Here is a 22,700-nt window from a genome sequence, read left to right on the forward strand (position 1 = left end):
TAAGAACTTTTTTTATAATATTAATTTAATGATGTTTGTTTTATAAACATAATATGAAAATAAAATATATGATATGAAAATAAATTAATACATTTTACAATTGGCTTTGATTATTTTGTTATCATGGGTACTACTGAGAAAACCTACGATATTCAACATTCAAGGACACTCAATAGATATTTGTACTGCATGAAACTTTTAGCATATCACATGTATTGTAAGTTTTTTTAAGGGTAAGAAAAATTTCCACTATAAAAAAATCGGCGTGAGGAAAAGGGCATTAAAAAAAATGTGTACCCGGGGCAGCAAAATCCTAAATACACCACTGTATATATCTCCACATGACACTACTTAAGACATAAGTAATAAAAAAAAAATTCAAGAATTTTAAAATATGGAAAAAATAAACATGCTTGGTGAATCAGCCTGTATAGTGTATATGATATTAATTCATTTTTATATAATATAATTTAAATACATATTTAAAATCCATTTAATGTAAATTAATAATTTTTATTTTAAATTAAAATATCAATATAATGTTGTATTTCATTTTAAGAAGAACATAAATTTAAAAGCGACCACCTTTTAGAAATATATATTGTAACTTGTAACCGCGATACATGAAAGTTATTTGTCTTAGTTTAAAAGTATATCTCAGTTATCAAATGTTGACTACGTTAATAATTAAAAAATAACAAATTACACAGTTGGTGGTTAACATACAAAACTAAACTAAATACTAAAATACAATTAGTATAAACTTGTATACAGCCAGAGGAGTTATGTTTTGAAAAATGGCGGGACGTGTTCCATGGCTCAAAAGCTCACCGGCCGGCCTGTCATTAGAATTTGCATGTTTTTGTAACCACTGTAGTCAGCTGTCCGATCGGTCGTCGGGCTTCGTCCATCGTATCGCCGACGTTGCCGTACTCACTGGTGTCCTCGCTTTGGATTGGTCGACCGTGGTGCTCTATTCCGGGCCGCCGCAATGCCGCACGACCCGGTCGCATACTCGTATAGTATCTGTGACGTCGTTTTCATCCGTCTCGTTTGTCTGTCATTCTTTCTCGCCGCCACTCGTCTCACATAGTCATATCCATCCCGGTCTGTACGGCACCGCATTCGGTAAGTAAAACATTAAATTTATCTTTGCTTAATTTACATCTTTAAAAAATGCACCGATGGCTCAACTGAATCCGACTCGTTGTGGTTGACGCGTCTACCATTGCCGATCGTCAACGGATAAGACGACGATCCATTCGTGCCGTCCGCCATTTTTTTCTGTCGGGTCACGCCTCAAGACGGTACAAACCGAACTTGATCATTTTTTCTATCTCTGATCCATCCATTACGAATTTTCAATTTCACCCCTAGTACCTAAATCGTAGGTTTTCTCGACGCACCATCTCACCTTGGCCGTTTTACTTGGGTCCCTTATTTTCCAAATTTGCCCTTGCCAAAGGTTAAATTAGCGTAGCACGAGGTTAATTGGTCATTTTCATTTATCTTGTATCCGTGTTTTTATTTTTCAGTTTTAACACAGCCCACAAAAATCTACAATATACAAAAATGTATTCCTTAGCCAAAGCCGTCGCACCCGCTGTCCGCTCCGCCGTAAGTATAATATGTTAAGATTAACAGTAATGATTGATTGAGTGACTTTGGTATGTTAGAAAAATCCTGTGTTTCATCTTAATGAAAAGAGGGTTGGTTTGAGGTTAAAGAGCTGTAATTGGGTGAAGGTGATTGCAAGGGCGATAGCCTTCCTAACAAATTTTTAAACTAGTCTAAAATATTTTTAATTGATACTTTAATATAAGATAATATACTTGTATTACATTAGTTCATTTAACTTTTTTTTATATATTTTAACCTAAATTAAATAACTACATATTACTGTATATTTTTCATACCAATAGTCTTAACATTTTTTTCATTATTTACATTATTGCAGGAATTTTAGTTCTCAACATTATTTATGTTTTTAACTAGTTTATTTTTATGCTTGATTCTTGCTATACAATGTAATGTAGAGGTACATGTATGATTGTATACCTATTACCTGTAAATAATTTGTATTTTTACCAATGTTATTAATTAGTTAGGTGCCATCATAACTGCTAGATATACTAATTTAATTATAATAAGTTAATAAACTAAGAGAGATCCACTTGAAAATTAAGTTGATTACAATGACACAAATGTAAATAATAAAATAAAATGAGAAGTACATTTATAGTTATTTTATGAAGATTTAATAATTATACCTAAATGTTGATGAATATTAATTTTAAATTGCCAGATTAAAAAAAAACATTGTAGGTAGTTAATTTCTTAATTACTTTTAATAAAATATTAAGTAAATCTGAGGTAGCATAGTAAGTATTAACCCTAGAGCACATGCTTCACGGTCGAAAAGACCGGGCTTTTAGAATTATGTTTATTGCTTCAAAAATATGAAATATTAATCTAACCCAACCTAGGTACCTTCTAATTAGGTGATAAACTAGAATTAGATACAACTCCTAATTGTATACAATTTGATGCCTGTACTATAGAAGGGTTTAAAGTTCATAATCTATTGAAAAAACTGTCTTTAAAGACTGCGTTTTATACTGTGTTATAACATTTATATGAAAGTTTAATTTTTTATATCAAGTATCAATAAAAGAATTTGACAATTTTTATTTATATAAGCAACAAATTAATGATTATTTCAATTTATCAAGTTTTAATTGATATATTTCAATACACGGTCAAAAAGACCGCGTGCATAGAATCTCGTGAATATTTTTAATGCGTGTAATTTAGGGTTAAAACTCTACAATAAGTCTATTAAACATAAATAATTCATTGACAAATCTCTCTAAGTAATTGATTTAATTTTTCATTCTTAGATCCTCTCCAACTCCAGGGCATCTATTGTCAGGCCAATTAGCAGCATTGTCTCAAATGGACCCAGCACACAAAACCAACAAACTCCAAGTGCCATTATTTCCAACGGAAGCTTGGTAAGATAACATTAAATTTAACTTTGAGCTTTTATACCAAATAAAATATTTAATTTATTAATCAGGTAAATGCTGTCAGAGGATTCCAAACATCAGCTGTGTCAAGAGATATTGACTCTGCTGCAAAATTCATTGGCGCTGGTGCAGCCACAGTAGGAATTGCTGGATCAGGTATAATATTTATATTATGAACTATAATTTATTTTTTCAATATGCAAATGTGTACTGCTTGAAATTGGTGTTTGCGCTTTTGTGTAAGTATGAGCTTTTTCTGATACTTAATTTGTTTTATTATTTATATAGCTTAATAAAAATATAAACTACTTACTGACTTTGACAAATATAGTATATTTTATTATCCATTGCTTTAAGTTTAATTTCTATATTTTATTAATTGTCCTACTATCCAATTACATAATTAGTGCAACCATCTTTTCCATTTTTTATTTTATTTTTTATCCTAACATTTGTCGCTTTTTCATCCTCGCAGGTACTGGAATTGGAGTGGTTTTTGGTTGCTTAATGTTAGCCTATGCACGTAACCCGTCATTAAAACAGCAGCTTTTTTCATATGCAATTTTAGGATTTGCCCTGGCCGAAGCAATGGGTCTTATGTGTATCATGGTTACTTTTTTATTGTTATTTGGTGTTTAATGGAAATATGGTTTAATTTTTCAAGAGTTATTTTTTCATCAATTAACCATAGATTTTCTATTGAAAATGTATGTTAAAATTAATTAAATATAAAGTATTAAATAGTTTTAAGATGAAACCAGTTTTTTTTATGTGATAGTAAAAGAATAAGTATGCACTACAAATTTATTTGAATATTAAATATTTCCATTGGTAATGCCATTAAATTTTTCATTGAATATTTACTGTAAAGTAAATATTTTGGTTTTATTATATTTCATATGCTATTTTGTCATAATAAAATAGTCTTCATCTTATTTGTTAATTGTAATTGTTTATAATTTATATATTAGGGTAAACACTAAGTTTATTAATTAAATTTATTGTTTACTTTTTTTTATCACCAAGAAGTTTCCTGTTACTAGATTGACTTAAGCTTTTGCTATTTCATTTTTAAGCTTTTGCATGATACTTGAGTTTTGGATTTGTGATTGTTTTATTGGTACAAAGGATTGAAGCATGGTGTTGGAAATGTGTAAGTTTTTCAATTTTTTTTTTTTCGAGTAGTTTTATTTTTTTTTTTAAAAACTACTAGAACTTCAATTGTTTTATGAGTATTAATTGTTTTTCAATAATCAAACAATCTTTTTTATTTCTAAATTCAGTATCATTTACAACAGTATCTATTCAGTTTTTTTCTTCGTACTATATTGTTTTATTTAACACTGATACATGTCTGTTGTATTAGTCACATCAATTTATATATTTTTTTTATTTTTCTTGTCTACATCTTAATTTATATTAAATAATTTAAGTATATTTGATGTAAATTTGGTATCAAGTATTATATAACACTTAAAACGTTAATAGGTATGTTGCTGTGAACATTTTTAAGTTCTATAAGTAAAACAATTATACACTTAATCGCTGCAATAATATTATCTGTATTATTGGTTCATAATTTTACTATATTACTATAAAAATTTTCTTAATTTAGATTTACTATGGTTAAAGTTAAATTATTTGTTAATGTCTTCACTGCACTTTTTTTTTTAAATTGAAATTATATTCGTCGCAGAATAAGAACGTACCTGGGCGTTGGACCAAAACAGGTGCTACATGGTATGTTCTTATTCCGCGTCGAGCATAGGAAGAAAAGATTTGATGAAGATATTATATTCTTTTGTTTTGCATAACCCTGCTCGACATCCAGCCATTAAAATTAGTTTCACTATGGTGTAGGGTGTCTAGAAGGAATGTGCAGAATTGGCTATTATCTTGTTAGAAAAAATGTAGTTGTTTTATTTTAATATTATATCATTATTATTTATAATTTTAAAGTTTTTAAATTTTTGTTTTTATGTTTTCAGGAGCTGGAATTGGAACAGTTTTTGGATCCTTAATCATTGGTTACGCACGTAACCCATCACTCAAACAACAACTTTTCTCTTATGCTATTTTGGGATTTGCTCTGTCTGAAGCCATGGGTCTCTTCTGTCTCATGATGGCTTTCTTATTGTTATTCGCTTTCTAAGTCGTCTCACGATGTCTTTCGTCATTCATTAAGCAAAAATAAAAACATCCCATTACATAAAACCAACAAAGAATTTTTTTAATTCTGTTCAAAATTGGCACGACCGAAAGAATTGCGAAAGACTGTTGTCTGTGAAATACACTTTGATAGGGAATTTACCTGTAATGAAATAGATAATAACTTTAAGACAGCACTTAGGTGTTTATGAAACTGCCTCATATTGTAGACGTATTAAACGCCTAGGTTGGAATACTGTTTTTTTTTTTTTTTTTGGTTTTTCCTATTTTGTATATTTCACAGATATATAAATAGAATAAATACTTATTGTAGAATCCATTTATTTATTCCTTTTTTTTATCTGACATTTTTTTTATTAAGAAACTGTTGGTGATTTTGTCTCAATTAAAAATAAAATAATTTTTGCTGTTATCAGTTTTGGCTTTAGGTACCATGTTACATGTTTTCTATAAAAAGTAATATACAGATTATAAAAAAAAAATTATTCTTCTAATTTTAAAGTATCTTAACCTATTTCAGTTTCAAAAAAATAATATAATATGTATGGCTGTTTTAGTTTAGGTATTGTAAACATTTGTTTTTGTTATACATTTTCTTTTTTATATTTTGATGGAAACAAATAATTAATAGTTTTCTTAGTTATAATTGTGAGTAATGATGTAATATAATATTTAGATCTATTATTAAATTACAAATTGCATAAAATTATACAAAGTTAAACGTATTAACTTTCCAAAAGAAGTACATTTATAAATGTATACAGTTTTAACCGGTGAAATATAAACGCTTAAACTGAGCTACAATCACCTTAATATTACATTATGTGACTACTTGTCCTACATTAATAGAAAAAGTTTATACAATGTTGGAAACCTAAGTTTACATAGTTTCATTGTAAGCTAATTTAAAGTTAGTTACTGACTGATCTTAATATCAAATTAAAACGCTAACTTCAAATAGGTATGTAGCTACTCATTTTTACAAAACCAAGAATGGCATCAATGATTTAATTTTGTATAACACACTGTATTTATGTCAGATATACGTCTCCGACCTTTTTTTGCAGCAGACAAACCTTTTTAAGGAATAAGGATGTGATGAAATTCAATATTACAACATATACTTACTAGTTACTATATTACAGTGTACTTACCCAGTTGGAAAAATCCATCGATCTCGAGTTCGATAGCATTATTGTCATGATTAACTAAGTTAATCATGAATATTGTTATGTCGGAATTGATCGTTCTGATCAACGTGCAACTGTAAGTGTCAAATTATTTATCGACGGTTTTTTTCTATTAGCTAGTATTAGTATATAACTATAAGTATGACAATAAATTAATATAATTTTATGAATAACCAAATAAAAAAAAAAAACAGAAAACATTATTTTCAAAACAAGTTGGCTTGATAAGCCATAGTTCTTTTAATTCGTGTCCCTATCGGCTAGGCAGCTACCATATATTATGAATTATAATTTAAAAATTATTGTTACGCGTAGTGCTATTAACATCATGGGCATGGACTATATAACATTAGTCCGCGATTAACACTACAGTTGTCTATTCTATAACAGTACACTTAATTCAACATTGCTACCAAATTGTTTTTAATGTTTTTACAATATTTCGTAGCGTAAAATATAATATTCCATCTGCTGAGAGGTCGTGACTAATATGAATTTCAGTATTTTGTATTTTTGTCAACTATAAGTCATAAGATACATTTATAAATCAATTTGAGCAGATTTTTGCTTTTTTTACACATTTACTTTATTAATTTATTGTTAACACAATGTTGTATTTGTCATAATCAACTAAGACCCACACAAATGACAAATATATAATTGTGTAAACTGTTAACTGCTTAATAACTCACCAAAATCATTTATTCCTGTAATTGAAAAAATTAAATAATTATTTTGCTACGTTAGTACGTTCTATTTATTTAAACAACTTTCGTCATTAATATCGTTCATAACATAATAATATTAATATAATGATCAGTAAAAATGTCCCGAATCACAATCATCTACATTCTACAAATCGTTATAAAACAAAAAAATTATAGAAATTAAATGAATAGATATGACATCAAGCAACTACATAATATCTTATTAGTTATTATAAATAATTGGGAGGTATTTGATTTTTTAAATAATAATATATTTAATTCCCTAATGTAGAAATAATTTTTAATTAGTTTTAATATTGTTCAAGCTTACAGTTACGATAGGTAATTTATTTTATTTTGTTCACGTCGTCAAAACTAGACTAAAAAGTTACCCTTATTTTTGAAAAATTGTTAAATTCACTTGTGTGATAAATATTAAGTATTTACTGCAGAAGCAGAACATAATTTCATTCCTAAAATACTAATAATTAGATCATGAAAAGAATATCTGGAAATTTCAACTAGTTTGGTAAAATATTATACATTTGGTAGGTACTATTACTGCTACCAGACACCAGTACTAGTAGTACTACCTATATATGCATTACCTAATTGTTCATTAATTATATAGATATATTATTTATACCTACATTCAGATTCAACAGGCTGCAGTATTGTTTTAATTATACCTAACATGATACCTATTACTTATTAATTTTACTTTTATTTTGTATGAATAAAATAATGTTTTTCTACTAAGGTACAACCCCGTATGGCCGTATCTCTTACATATTTTTATTGAATGATAAAATTTTTCATTCCAGAAATATAATACGTTTATGGATGAAAGTGTTGGTCAAACAAGATTTTGGAAGCTAAGAATATGTAGGTAGGTACCAATTCGGTTTAAGTGCACATGCCAATTGGTGATATTTAATAGTCTTATCTCTTATAAAACTAATATATAATTTTACTAAGAGGTTATATGATCCGGACTTAACAGTTTTAAACATTTTTTAAAACCCTTGTACATGAGCATCACTTTTTAAATAGTAAGTGTTTTTAAATATTAAACTATATATTTTGTAAAAGGTATTTTTTAAGTCCAAACTATTTTAATTACAACTTTCTAAACAATTTTACAATAAAATATAAAAATCTATTGAAATTTGTAAAATACCATTAACAATTGACACTGTTTAACGAAATAGTTGTTTGATGTATTTGTTTCATTTTTTATAATTTATAATTAAGTATTAGATACAAAATAGTACTGACCATAATTCCATAATAATACAAACCAATTTTACGAACAGAATTCAATTATTCAATGATTCAATCTTTGAAATTCCCGCCTACGACTACAGTGGTTTTCAACATTTGTTTTCTTTTTAATTTTTATATTTGTTGGATTACAAGTGGTCTCACTGTCTAGTTCTTATCACGAGTGGTGTTTGGGGGCCAATCGATGAGAAAAAAAATCATTCACCTACCGAAGAGTGAAGGGCAAGGAATTTTGTCAACTTTTTACGGTCGTTCTCCCCAATTCAAAAGTCACCATGACCAACTTAGTCACCAAAAGTTCATACATGCTGGAAACGTTGGGTAAAAAGACCCCCAAGGTAAGTGCATCAATGATAGTTTGAATTGCAGTGTCAATCTTAAAGCACAATTTTCAATGGGCGTTTAAAAAAAATCCATTAAGTTTGGCCTAAATGTCACTTTACGAACTTTAAAACGCTCTATATAATATTAGTAATACCCATATCTGTTTGACCATTTATATGTTTTAATAGCTGTTTGCCGCATCATTGCCTGCATGTCCTTTATGGAGTAACAGTCAGCAGCGTCGAAATCTCAATGTACATGAACATGTCAGCTATTCGCTATTGAAAGGTGCTGGCATACCTGTCCCTAAGTTTGGAGTAGCCAAAACTGGAAAGGAAGCAGCTGATTTAGTGCGAGGACTGGGACTCACAGATATTGCAGTTAAAGCTCAGGTGTTGGCTGGTGGTCGTGGATTAGGTCATTTCAAAAAAGGATTCAAAGGCGGAGTTAAAATGGTTGACACGTTAGTTAAAATTATATCCAACAATAATATTGTTATAATGTTATGTGTATATACAATAAAATATTTATGAATTCAGTGCAGAAGAAGCTGAATATGTATCAGATCAGATGTTAGGAGACTTTTTGATAACAAAACAAACTGGAGAGAAAGGCCGTATTTGTAATGCAGTTATGGTTGCTGAACGTGTATATGCTAGAAAAGAATTTTATTTTGCTGTTATGATGGAAAGAGCTTTTGGTGTAAGTGAATAAATCAATTAGAATAATGATGTCAGTTAATAAAAAGTATTAACTATGTAAAAAATATACATCAAATGTTCATATTGTTTATAGGGTCCAGTTTTAATAGCGTCTTCTCAGGGTGGTGTAAATATAGAAAAAGTTGCTGAAGACAATCCGGAAGCAATTTTATATATGCCTATTGATATCACAAAAGGTAATCATTTATTATTAAATCCATCAGTTAATATTATGTTTTATTAATTGTTTTTATAAAAATGAAATTGTTATTATTTTTTCTACTAAGGTATTTTTAAATGAGTCATTAAATATTATCTCTTTAGTAACATTTTAATAAATCAACAATATTATAGATGTAATTTAACAACAACATTAATTATTCAAATTATCTATTTTAAGGTGATTGTTTAAGTATTTAAATTTAACCTTTAAGGTCAATTAATAATGTAGAATGAAGATAATAATTTTGTTTATGAATCAATGTTTTTGTAATATAATATTTTTATTTAAGAGGACGTTATACACTTAAACGTTACATCAACATGTGTTGTCTCTGTCTTACACATACAGATATAGCGTCTTCTTAAGTTCAAAGTAGAATAAATTATTTTATTTAAGATGACAAAACACATGGATGAGTTGTCTTCGTCTTACAAACATACAACATAGTAAATTTCCATTCAGCAGAATCAATATTAAGCTGTTAGTATTAATGTTAGAGTCAATTACCAATTATCAAATTTATAGGTTATACTATTATCTAGAGCAGGGGTCTCCAACCTTTTTTACGGCGGGCCAAATTTGATATACGCTTTGACATCGCGGGCCAAAATTTTTAGAAATGTGTTGTCTAAAAAAAAAAAAAAAAATTGTCTATCTAGGAATAGATAAGTTATGTCAGTTATGAAATTGAGAAATAAATAAGAATAGATAAGATTTATTTAAAAAACTGTATGTTTTATTTACATAACTTTTTTATTTTATAATTCAAAATTTGTTTTATTATGATACGAATAAGTTACTTAGTGAGACGTTTGGAACTGCTTGTTTTTTAAAATGTCTTGATAGTTTGCATCAAACTTCGTGGTTCCAATTAGCAAATTAAAAACAATGAAAATTAATATATTATTTTCAAAACATTAATTAGCTTGGCGGGCCGGATCCGGGCCGTAGGTTGGAGACCCCTGATCTAGAGCTTCTCATTGATTTTTATTGATATTTTAATTTTTAAGAAAGATAGTTATGTAAAATATTAAAAATTCTTGTTACTCACTTTAAAATTAAAATAAAAATTTTGCCATTTCCTAGATAATATTATTACCTTTAAGTTTTATAATTGGTAAATGAACTCTAATATCAAAGCTAATGGCATAAAATGATTCTGCCAAACACAAATTTGCTATGTTTACTTTTGCGGTCTGCCTTGAGGATTAGTGCGATATCATTATTATTACTTTGTTATTAATTATTGTTATCACTTATCATTTGAGGTAATTATTTTGTTTGTTTTTTTTTATTTTAATACAAGCCTACAAAAGTAGGTACTTTTGTTTTAAAAACTTACTTCTTTTAAACAAACTTTTTAGATTCTGAATGGAGTGATGAATGTATTGCTTTTACAATGATGTGTGTTTTTTTTTTTTTTTTTATAAGTGCTTAAAGTTCGAATTTATACGAAATATGTCAAAATTGCGAAAATTGGCAAGTAATTTTGTGGTCGAAAAATCGTAAAAATTTTTTCTTTTATAACTAAGATTTGAAAATTTGGTACAAGGTTCTCCATAAATTTTTCTTCAACTATCTGCAAAAAAAACTCTACCGGACTAAGACAAAAAAATTTTATGAGTGATTGAAATTTAAATTTTTACAAAACCGCGTTAAATAACAATTTAGCCTCAAACGATTTTTGATATTTGTTGTTATTCAAATAGTATAAGTCGTAAATACTTGAAAATTTTACCAGTTATTTAGATTGCCATTTTCTTTACGTGATTTGATTTTCAAAATATTTTGACTTTTTTGAGCTATTTATAGACAAATGAAATTTTCAATTTTTTTTTATTTTTTTTTTATAAATGTTGATTAAAAAAATTTAGCTGGGACAAATTACTTGAAAATTTAATTGAAGGGTCCACATAACTTGTTCTAACTTTCATTCAAAAATTATAAAAATTTTTTTTTATTAGCATTTGAAATTCAAATATTGACAAAAATTCGTCAAAATCATGAATATTTTTCACTATTTGGTATTTAAAAATTTATAAATATTTTACTATCAAAAGCTAAGAATTGAAAATTTAATACTATGCTGTCCATAAGTTAAGCTTAAAATAATTATAAAAAAGTTTGAGGATTATTCAATTTAAAAAATTTTCCGAGTGTTTAAAGTTATAATTTTAATTTGAAATCAAAAATACATGTGTAAAATAACGTTTTACTAATAAATAATTTTCGATTTTTGTTATTTTTAAAAAATTACTTCACGTAAGATCTTGAAACTTTTATACTTAAATGTTTGAATTTGTTTCAAAATAGAATAAATGACAATATTTAAGTATAATATATCCTAGACTGACAAATCATCTCCGTTCAGAATCGTTTTTCGTATACAATGATACCTATCATTGCATTCAAATTTAACCTACCCTAGTCCGAAATAACATCAAAACAAATAAAATCCTTGATTAATTCCCGCGCGTGTGGCTGCGAGGCATTTCCTTGAGGAATGGCATTGAGGATTTGTACTCGAGGATTTCCTCTACGTGTGTACCTACCTTAAGATGTTACAATACACGGGCGTATGATGTCCTCTTAAAATAAATGTTTTTATTATTTATATTAGAATTCAATTGAATATAAGTTGAATTAAAAAATATAATTTATTTATTAGTAGATTTTGTATTTTTGAGTTAATTTATAATTTTAATGAGTGATCTAACTTAATTCTAAGTAAAATGAACATGTATCTTAATTTCATTATCATATTATAATTTTAATATTTGGTAATATTAAAATTAGGCATAGTAGCCTATATTTATTTACTTTTGTTGTAAATTAATATAAATATTATTTTTAGTTCTATAAATCTTTAAAAAAAGTTGTTAGTTAGCTTCTTCATTGAACATTATATTTATTGTTATTAGGTATATCTAGAGAACTGGCCTTAGATGTTATCACCAAAGTTGGATTGACTAAAAAGAAAGATGAAACCGCTGATGTTATTTTGAAGTTATATGACTTATTTCTTACCAAAGATGCTCTATTAATTGAAGTTAATCCTTATGCTGAAAGTATTTCTACTGGAGGATGTGAGTATAATATTTTTATATCTAATTACTTAAGCTGTTTATTTTTTTTTAAATGTAACAAACATTTTAAATGTAATATTAATTTTTTTAAAGATTATTGCTTGGATGCCAAATTCCGATTTGATGATAACGCTGAGTTTAGACAAAAAGAATTGTTTGATTTGCGTGATTGGACTCAAGAAGACGAAAAAGAAGTTGAAGCTTCTAAATTTAATTTAAATTATATTGCACTTGATGGTAATTAATTAAAATTATACATCAAAATTAGTTGTTCAATTTTCGTTTTTAATTTTGTCAGGTACTATTGGTTGTTTGGTAAATGGTGCTGGTTTGGCAATGGCTACTATGGATATAATAAACTTGCATGGTGGACACCCAGCTAATTTCTTGGATGTTGGAGGTGGTGCTACTGCTTCTCAAGTGAAAGAAGCTTTTAAAATTATCACATCAGACCCTAAAGTATGCACTTGTTTCATTAACAATTATAAATAAAACCTTTTTCTATAAAATAAAAATATTAAGAATTAATAATTAAATTTTACCTATTATTATAATATTATAATAAAAATATTATCTTATAAGTTAGTAGCCAAAATTTAAAAATTAAATTTGGATTAATTATAGGTGTGTGCTATTATGGTGAATATTTTTGGTGGAATAATGAGATGTGACATCATTGCTGAAGGAATAATTGCAGCAGCTCAAGAGTTGAATCTAAATGTACCTATAATTTGTCGTCTACAGGTATATTATTGTTGTATAGTCATAAATTATAATTCATAGTAAAGTTACTGTTACTGTTTCTACTAAAATAAAAGATATTTACCATTTTATATTACCTTTAGGGAACAAATGTTGATGAAGCAAAACTTCGTATTGCAAACTCTGGTATGAAAATTTTGCCAGTAGACAATCTAGACGAAGCTGCTCGTTTAGCAGTGAAATTATCTGAAATCGTGAATCTAGCTCGTGAACAACACTTGGGTGTTAATTTTGAAATGCCCATCTAAAACTTAAATAAATAATTTAACAGTAATTATGAATATGTTAACTAATACTGGTACTTATAAAACTATTGCACATTTGATTTCTAAATACTACATAATAATGATTAGTGAAACAAAATTTGTATTCTTATTCAAAGGTTTAGTAAATTATTTAAAGAAGACATATATATGCTTTAATTATTTTTTTTTTTTTTACTGTTTGAACCTCTTAAATGTATTTGTGTTTGGTTTCTTATACTCTTTAAAATTCAATATAAAAATGGCTATTGTTTTAATAATATTTTTCTTTGATTGTTCTTGTCTGATTTATTGTTTTGTATAATAATAATAATATAACTTTTTAATTTATATATCCAAATATTGTTTTACTAATATTGTTCATTTGCATGGTAGTTACCTTTATGACTAAGTTTTACTATTGATTTAATTGTCTGGTTTTAATTTTAAAAAGATAAAAGAAAGAAAGTATTATTGCTGTTTGTTTACAAGTCTCCGTAAATTATATAATGTATAATTTGTAAAGATTTATCCACACTAACAGCTTTCAATATGAGAAGGCATGTAAAACATTTATTTTTATGCTATGTAGCTAATTCGCCTAATCTTATATTCAATTGTAAATGGTATGCTATGTTACCTTTGTTTGTATTTTATAAATTGTTCCTTTTTTAAAAAAAAAAAAATGAAAGATTAATTTTATTCAACTAAGTTAGTTTAGGTACTTTTTTTAATTTAATTGAATTAAACATAAACAATAATTACTGTAGATACTTAGACTACCATTACCATATTATTATTATTGTTATTGTTAATTCTACATAATATTATTGTAAATTGTCATGAATGTAATAAATAATTATTATAACATGAAGATTATTATTGGGTTATTATGTTTTTGGTCATTGTTTCTAGTGTTTCTATAGAATATGTAATAGAAATTTAACACTAGTATTATTGAAAAAAAAAACAGAATTATATAATTTATTTCAAATATAGAACTAACTAAGATCTCATAAAGGTTTTTCTTAGTCACTATTTGTAAACCTATAAAAATAAATATTAGGAAAAGGAAACTATAATTGTTATTAACCAATGTGTCCCAGCTTGTTTTTGAAATAAAAAGTAAAAAAAAAAGTTATTAATTTTCCCAATGATATTATAATGCAAAAATGTTCGGATTTGTCATTTTCTAAAAAAAATACAAGTGTAAGTAACAGGTATCGTAAATAATCATATTGAGGCATCCAAATTATCATGTATTTTATAACTTGTTGTTTGTTTTAAAATAAGCTCGAAAATTAACTATTAATAGACTAGTCTTCATTATCTATGGGACTATTAGACTACATCCAGGATTTTTTCCCAGTATACTAGCATTAGTATCTAAGTATAGCATTAATAGTTCAATAAAAAAAACAATATATTTTCGTTTTTATTTTAGTGAATACTTATCTTATTAATTTATATTATATCCCCGTTATGAATAATAATAATAATAGGTATATAGCATTTAAATTAATATTATCTTGTCGATATCTATTTTTAACTTAATGATTACGAGATTTTTGTTAACAATTATTAATTGTTCACGGTTTTAGAAATTTACTAGCGTTTACATTGGTAGTCAATTTGGTACCTAATACATGTTAATACTATTTAGTTCCTTCTAGAGGTCTATAGTCAGTGACAATAAATAATTTCTGTACCAACGTCTGAGCCCGAGACATGTCGGAACACATGCCTATTCAGTATTCACTACCTAATAGGTACCTACTATTTCCCAATATAAAACAATTATGTCTTTTAGCTAGGTGATCAATTTTTATTGTTTGATCAGAAAATTAGTTCTAAAATACTAAATAGAATCATCTGAATGCGAATATCAATATATGGTTGATTAAAACTTTATAAGTTACAAAATGTAACATATTTTTAAAACATTTTTTAATTTTTACTATCTGTCTGAGTTCTTATATAGGTACAAAAAAAGACAATTTATGTTGAAAAAATAAAAATAGAATTAATTATAAGTTTTATAAAGAAAAATTATTAATAATAATTTATTTATAACGTTTTTTATTTTTAACTTAAAATGCGTACATTATTTATTATTATATTAATTGGGTAATTAGATAAAAAATGTGGTTTATAATTTTCATTGCGTAACTTAAAATGTAGGTAGATGCAACCTGAGTATTATAATTGTGTATTGTATATTGTATATTGTACATCTAATAACCTAACCTATACCCACACTATATTTTACAAGGATCCACGTGGCAATTCTTTTTCTAGGTCAAGATTGGTCGTACTACTCGTACTGAAGCGATTTTTATAAGTTTTAACTCCTCACGAATCACAAAGCTACTACAATTATATAGACCCATAAATTACACAATCTAAATAGGTACTGATTTAGTGATTTGTATAAAAAATTAAAAAACATTAAAAAGCCAGTAAAAAGGCAACAGCTGCGCTACTAATCTACTATAGATTTTCCAATAGATTGATCAATCATCAATGGATAATGACATGCAGTACCAAACGATTTAACATCGACTTTTTTTTGGAAAGCAAAAAATGCAATTTAAACATCGTCAAATAAAAAATGGATGTTTTTATTTAACCCATGATTAAATTTATTTTTCGTTCATCGAGTATAGAATAAGGCCATATTATATAGTTTCAAACAGGCGTAATGATTATAAAATTAGATAGGTAGGTAAATAATTTTTAATTTTCTAGGGCCTAGGCTTTACGATTTACATAATAATCTGTAGGTATTAAGTAATTTTGTAATTTTATTTTATTCGTAAGTCGTAGTCATACCTATCTAATAATAACAATTTAATTACGTATGCAAGTTTTATTATATGCTGTAGGATTGTGATTTGTGAACATTTAAAAAGTACACATTTTCAACGTGTTTCGAAAATGCCAATAACTTAACGTAAAAATATTATAATATTATATATATTTTATGTCCTTTAGTATACACACTACTACAGTTTGAGACGGTACAATATTTCGAGTACTATGGAGTCCGGACTCAGGAGTTAATAGTTAAGACGTTTATGTATTTTTTAAATGTGACTGCGACACGCAAATACCTACGCAATAGTCGCATGTTATAATAATGCTTTATTTCATGGAGACATGGACAGATTTTTGTATCCATGCTCGTCGTTATCATAGTCGTTTAGTCGTTATCAGGTCCATTGTTTTGGTATTATTTACTAATACTATTTACAAGACCGCAGCCGTGATCTGAACAAAATATTGTGTATCGCAATATTAATTTTTAACTGTTTAGACTTTACGATAGAACTGTTGTTCATGTTATTTTAAAAAACTTTTTTTTTGAATCCAAATCTCTATGTGAAGATCGATCGAAAGTGACCACGTAAACGTAAGTACACATTCTCAGAGTGACTTCCATTATTGTTCCATCGAACAACTTTAACATATGTCTTTGAAATGCGAGCGTTTTGTGACTCCAAATCGGTTAGAAACATTTAGTGAAAATCGTTTATGATTAAATTTCCCCATGGCCCAGTGGTAAAAATATTATGATGTTTGACACTATTGATGAGTGCATTGTTGTACGTAGAAAAACAAAATAAGCTTAACTTTTTGGTTGTAAGTCACAATTCACCGCAACAGCTATGTTTTTATATTAATATTATTGCTGTTGACAGTTGAGAAGCATTTATATATTCAATAACGACCAATGCAATTGTTTTTTTGACCGATATAATTTTTATTTTCTATGTATGTGTGTGTACAATTCTCTCAGTCAATTTATTTAACTTATCAGTATCATAGTATCATACTATATTATTGGTTCTACAGTTAAGTTGAATCATTTCTGTTTCCACAATTTATGTTCATTTTTGGACGATAATTTATTTATTATGCACTTGTGTATATTAATGCAACTTGTATTTTACATATAATTATTTCAAGAGTTAACGCTGATTTGTATTCACCTATATTGCGTGATTTTTCATTCCAGTAACATTTCCATTTTACAAAACACAGCAACAAGTGCCAGTTGATAATTGATGATTGGCTATTGTTTAACGTAATATTTTTGCCATTTTTGTTAAAAATTTATAAATTTTTCAATTTTAGCATTCCTTTCCATATTCCACATTACAATTATTGGCTCTGTAAATTAAAAATTTCTTTCTTATTCTAAAAAACTACTGCATGAAAGTCAATAGTAGAACAAATAGCACAAGAATGTTATTCAGTTTAATTAATAGAAATAATGCACAAAAGTAGTTACAATCAAATTTCATTATAGCTTCAGTTATGCAGTGACTATTTTTTTATTTTTATTTAGGTCATGAATTCATGACGAATAAGATATATTAACACTTTGTTTAATCATTAAATCCTATTTTCAGTAGGTTTACCATTGTCACAATGTATTTTGTTACTTATAACAATATGTTAATTTGTTAATAATTAATAGTTAATGTAAAAATGTTTTATTACATAATTGATTACATTTTTTACTTAAATATTTAAACCAATATTTTTAATTTTTTTAGATTTAATTCAATCATTGATAATGGTTGATGAATAATATTTTCTACAGATAGTCTAACAACTTCAAAATTCTTTCAAAGCTATGATTTCATCAGGTAAACTAATTGCTTTAATAATTTAAATGTGTTGTTTCTATTTTATTAATTCACAAAATTGAATTTGTTAAAAAGTTGTTCAACTAACAAAATTTTAATTTTAAAATCCCCATAACTTACTTTAAAATAAAAAAATAAAAAAAGTTAACTCATGGCCCTGGATAATATTCTAACCTTTGAATTAGATAATAGGACAATCCTCTCTAACATTTAAATTAATTAAGCAAGATAGAATCTAAAAGTAAAAATGTTAACATGTGTAAGACAAAATTTACATACATACTTATATATTGCTTTTCCTTAAAATTTAATTAATGTTTGAAAAAAAAACTTCCATTTTTAATTTAAGCAGTTTTATGACAGTTATAACATTTTTTACTTTATTTTTTAAATAATTAATATTAACCTATTTTTGAATTCCTATTCAAAAATATTTAGCTTAAAGTTAATTATTTAAAAGAATTTAAAATTTGTATTTGAAGTTACAAGGGTTTTTAAAAATTTGTGTTTGAATATTTCATCCATTTATATAATTTTTAATTTTAAATGATAGTAATTTGACATAAAAACTCAAAAATAATTTTAACAGAATATTAAGTACAGTGGACGCCGCTTATAAGACTCACTTTGGGACCAGCACAAAGCAAGTCTTATAACTAGTTATAACCAAATGAATTTTATAGGCAAAGTGGGAAAAAAAAATTTAATTACTTATTTACGAGCATATTTATGAATTTTATTTTACTACAGTTTTTGCTTTAATTTTAATTTACTTTAATATATTATATTACATAACTATTACATACAATAATTGCGAAAAATGTGAAATGCAATAAAATTTGTTGTACATACACACATTATAAAACATGAATCGAAACTAAAAATATGTAATTTTTGAAAACCAATTTATTTCTAAATTTTAACCAAACATGTTTATTTTTACCATTTCTTTTTTTTTTTTACAAAATTTGAGTCTTATAAATAAAGTGGTGAGTTTTATAACCAAATTTTTATAATGTTTTTGGATACGTCCGGACCGTTTGAGATGATTTTGTGTCTAATAAGCGACTGATCCTTATATCCACGAGCTTTATAAGCGGCGTCCACTGTATTTGTCTTTTTTTAAATAATATGTATAATATATTTACAAATTGTAAAAAAAAATATTTTATTCTAAAATTAGATCTCCTTAATAAAAGTAAAAATAAATTTTCAAAAACTTGCCGTAAATGATTGAATTTTGATTTTAAAACTTAAATATGATTATACAATTTTAAAATCTAAATAAACAAATAACAAAAATTTTGAGTTATACAGAAATAACATTTTAGTCAAAACTTTCAATAGGATCAATTTAATTAAATAATGAGACAAATTAAAAATAATAAATATTATATTTATTAAATGAGTAATTAGTTACGATATAATGTAAATTAATAATAAATAATGAACGTAATTTTTAAAAGTCTAATGATGAAACCTATCATTATTTATTTATTATTTCAAGAAGATAAGGTCCTCGCTACACCATTAATAGATTTGATATTTGAGCATTAAAATTATTACCATTAATTTAAAAATAGACAATTATTGATTTATTAAATGGTATATTATAAAACCATAATGTCATGCTATAAAGTTTTTTAAAGTTAGTTTATTTATTATTTTAATTATATAATGTCAATAGTAATTATCTATCATTTTTATCTTTCAGTTCAAGGTACTGGAATTGCCTGTGATCATTAAACTTTGAGCTTATTTACTGAACAATCTCCAAGCATTCCCAATGAAAAGTGTAGCTGTCGATGGTGCATCAGAAAATTTACGTCAGTTAAACACAACTTGGGGGAAGAGCAGAGGTGAACAACAAACAGAGTTAAGTGCAGACGCACGGAACACAGTACGAAGAACTTTATTTGTTGAGCCGTCCGCTAAATTAGAAAGCAATGATAACGTTTTGACGGATACCAACGAAAAAAATCCTAAGTGGCTCTCGTACGTATTGGAGAGGTTAAGTGAAGATACTAAAAGTATGCCTGGTAATAGTCAAACACCACCAGCCAAAGAGGTAAAAGAGAGGGAGCCGGAAGCACAAACTGGAGTTGGACCTGATTGTGGTATTAAAGATGTTTGGGCTCATAATTTAGTAGAAGAGTTTACGTCAATACGAAAACTTTTGCCAAAATATTGTTATGTGGCTATGGATACAGAATTTCCAGGTGTTGTAGCACGACCTATTGGTGATTTTAAAACAACTGCAGATTATCTGTATCAGTTATTGCGGTGTAATGTTGATCTGTTAAGGATCATTCAATTGGGTCTTTCATTTTTTGACGAAGATGGTAAAACTCCTACTGGTCCATACACAACTTGGCAATTCAATTTTAAATTCAATTTGTCAGAAGATATGTATGCCCAAGACAGTATAGAATTGTTGACAAATTCCAGGTAATAGTTGATTTCTATCATTTTTACAATTAGCATAATACCATTATATAAAATTGTCTTAATTTTTCAGAATACAATTTAAGAAGCATGAAGAGAATGGAATCGAACCTATAGTTTTTGCTGAATGTATAATCACATCTGGTTTGGTACTTATGGATAATATAAAATGGATGACATTCCACAGCAGTTTTGACTTTGGATACTTAGTCAAGGTGTTGACCGATGAAAAATTGCCACAAGAGGAGTCAGATTTTTTTGACATGTTCTCTCTATACTTTCCTTGTGTGTATGACATCAAGTATCTGATGAAAAGTTGTAAAAATTTGAAGGGTGGCCTGCAAGAAGTTGCAGATCAATTGGAACTTAAGCGTATTGGACCACAACACCAGGCTGGTAGTGACTCTCTACTGACAGGCATGGCATTTTTTAAAATCAGAGATATGTATTTTGAAGGAATGATTGATAGCAAGAAATATTGTGGTCATTTGTATGGCTTGGGAATTACCACATTGAACAATGGCCAAATTCGGTATGATAATAACGAAGGGCCACCCAATTAAATATACCAGTAAAACATTATTAATAAAATAATAAATATATTATTTCCAATGATCGTATAGTTGTTAACCACTAATGAATGGTACCAGCTATACATTTTGACTTTAAAGAAACAAATTTTTTAAAAAATATATGCCCCAGGTATAATTTTTCTCTTCTCAATTTATTTATTCTGTGTACAATTTTGTTTGCCAACTGTGAATGAAATTAGAAAATGATAGAATTAAATGTAGTTTAGAATTATTATGTTAAGAAAAAAAAATTAAAGAAAAAAAATGGTCTGTAAAATAAATGTTGTGTAATTTTTTTATATTATTTTTTCTTTTAAGACAACTATGTGCGTTTTGATTTTTAAGATATTTTTGTTATATGATTAACACAATTTAAAAGCATGCACACTACAGTTTTATTTGTTTTATGGAGTGTGGAATTTGGTCCAATGTAATTTAAGACCTTTAAATAAACTATTAGCTTCATTTAATTTTCTGGTACCTGTAAATAGATTAATACACTATTTTACTAAATGAGTATATTATGTCTATAAATATTATATTAGTATCTGAATAGGAATTAATAGTCAATAGATAATGATCATAATAGATCATGGGCATATCATGTTTACTACAACATCTCTATAATTTATATATAAACATAATAGATTTTCCATGTTATGTGGTTAAATATTTGATTGCTAACAACTAGTGGGAGTTTAACCACTTGTATATTGGTGTGACTATAGTAGGAAGTGAGTACTTACAAATAATTTAAATATATACCTACTTAACTTTTTGATAATATTTTAAAATAATTATCAGTTATTTTTTATTCAACAATTTTAATTACAATTTTTTTATTTAAATACGATAATCATTGGTTTTAAATGATAATAATTATTTATATTAACAAAAATGAAAAAGTATTATGAACTTAAATAAATAATAATAATATACTATTATAAATGGCCAACATGACATCATGACAAAACTCAGCAATCTGTATCACAATTTTATTTATGTAGTAATTTAACATTTACAACCAAAACTATTAATTAAATTATTTTTCATATCGAAGAATTTCATTTATTCAAAATTCAAAATAAAATAAATATGAATTTGATTTGTGACATAATACATTTTTACCATTCTAAGTACCTACGTAAATTTTGGTATTCAATTTTATTTTGCATATTCCTAGATGTCAATGACTTAATGCAAATAACTATTGTTTTTTTTTTTTTTTGTAATGTTTTTATAGTTTCATATTAATATTCATATAACATATATTATTTTAATATAAATGATTACTTTTCATCAATTCTTTTA

At 26.6% G+C, this 22,700-nt stretch overlaps 3 protein-coding genes across 4 annotated transcripts; all 3 read left to right on the forward strand.

The window, feature by feature from the left end:
• Positions 1–968: 968 nt before the first annotated feature.
• On the forward strand, positions 969–5,517 carry LOC132928287 (ATP synthase lipid-binding protein, mitochondrial). Its single transcript, XM_060992850.1, has 5 exons — positions 969–1,128; positions 1,536–1,617; positions 2,901–3,014; positions 3,080–3,185; positions 5,018–5,517. Exons 2-5 carry the CDS (start codon positions 1,573–1,575, stop codon positions 5,179–5,181), a joined length of 429 nt encoding a protein of 142 aa, XP_060848833.1. The 5' UTR covers positions 969–1,128; positions 1,536–1,572; the 3' UTR covers positions 5,182–5,517.
• A 3,038-nt stretch (positions 5,518–8,555) lies between these two features.
• Positions 8,556–14,591, forward strand: LOC132928286 (succinate--CoA ligase [ADP-forming] subunit beta, mitochondrial). The gene is made up of 9 exons (XM_060992849.1): positions 8,556–8,717; positions 8,892–9,166; positions 9,243–9,405; positions 9,499–9,601; positions 12,549–12,713; positions 12,807–12,950; positions 13,012–13,172; positions 13,338–13,457; positions 13,559–14,591. The coding sequence occupies exons 1-9, from the start codon at positions 8,655–8,657 to the stop codon at positions 13,721–13,723; spliced, it is 1,359 nt and encodes a 452-aa protein (XP_060848832.1). The 5' UTR covers positions 8,556–8,654; the 3' UTR covers positions 13,724–14,591.
• Positions 14,592–16,952: 2,361 nt separating this feature from the next.
• LOC132929702 (CCR4-NOT transcription complex subunit 7-like) lies at positions 16,953–21,688 on the forward strand. Of its 2 annotated transcripts, XM_060995225.1 has the most exons (4): positions 16,954–17,129; positions 18,280–18,372; positions 20,087–20,820; positions 20,891–21,688. In XM_060995225.1, exons 3-4 carry the CDS (start codon positions 20,159–20,161, stop codon positions 21,378–21,380), a joined length of 1,152 nt encoding a protein of 383 aa, XP_060851208.1. In that variant the 5' UTR covers positions 16,954–17,129; positions 18,280–18,372; positions 20,087–20,158; the 3' UTR covers positions 21,381–21,688. The 2 variants fall into 2 exon arrangements, with proteins under 2 accessions (XP_060851209.1, XP_060851208.1); XM_060995226.1 differs by lacking the exon at positions 18,280–18,372 and having other exon boundaries at positions 16,953–17,129.
• Positions 21,689–22,700: the final 1,012 nt, after the last annotated feature.

Source organism: Rhopalosiphum padi, chromosome 4, assembly GCF_020882245.1.
Source record: "Rhopalosiphum padi isolate XX-2018 chromosome 4, ASM2088224v1, whole genome shotgun sequence".
Taxonomy (NCBI): Eukaryota; Metazoa; Arthropoda; class Insecta; order Hemiptera; family Aphididae; genus Rhopalosiphum; species Rhopalosiphum padi.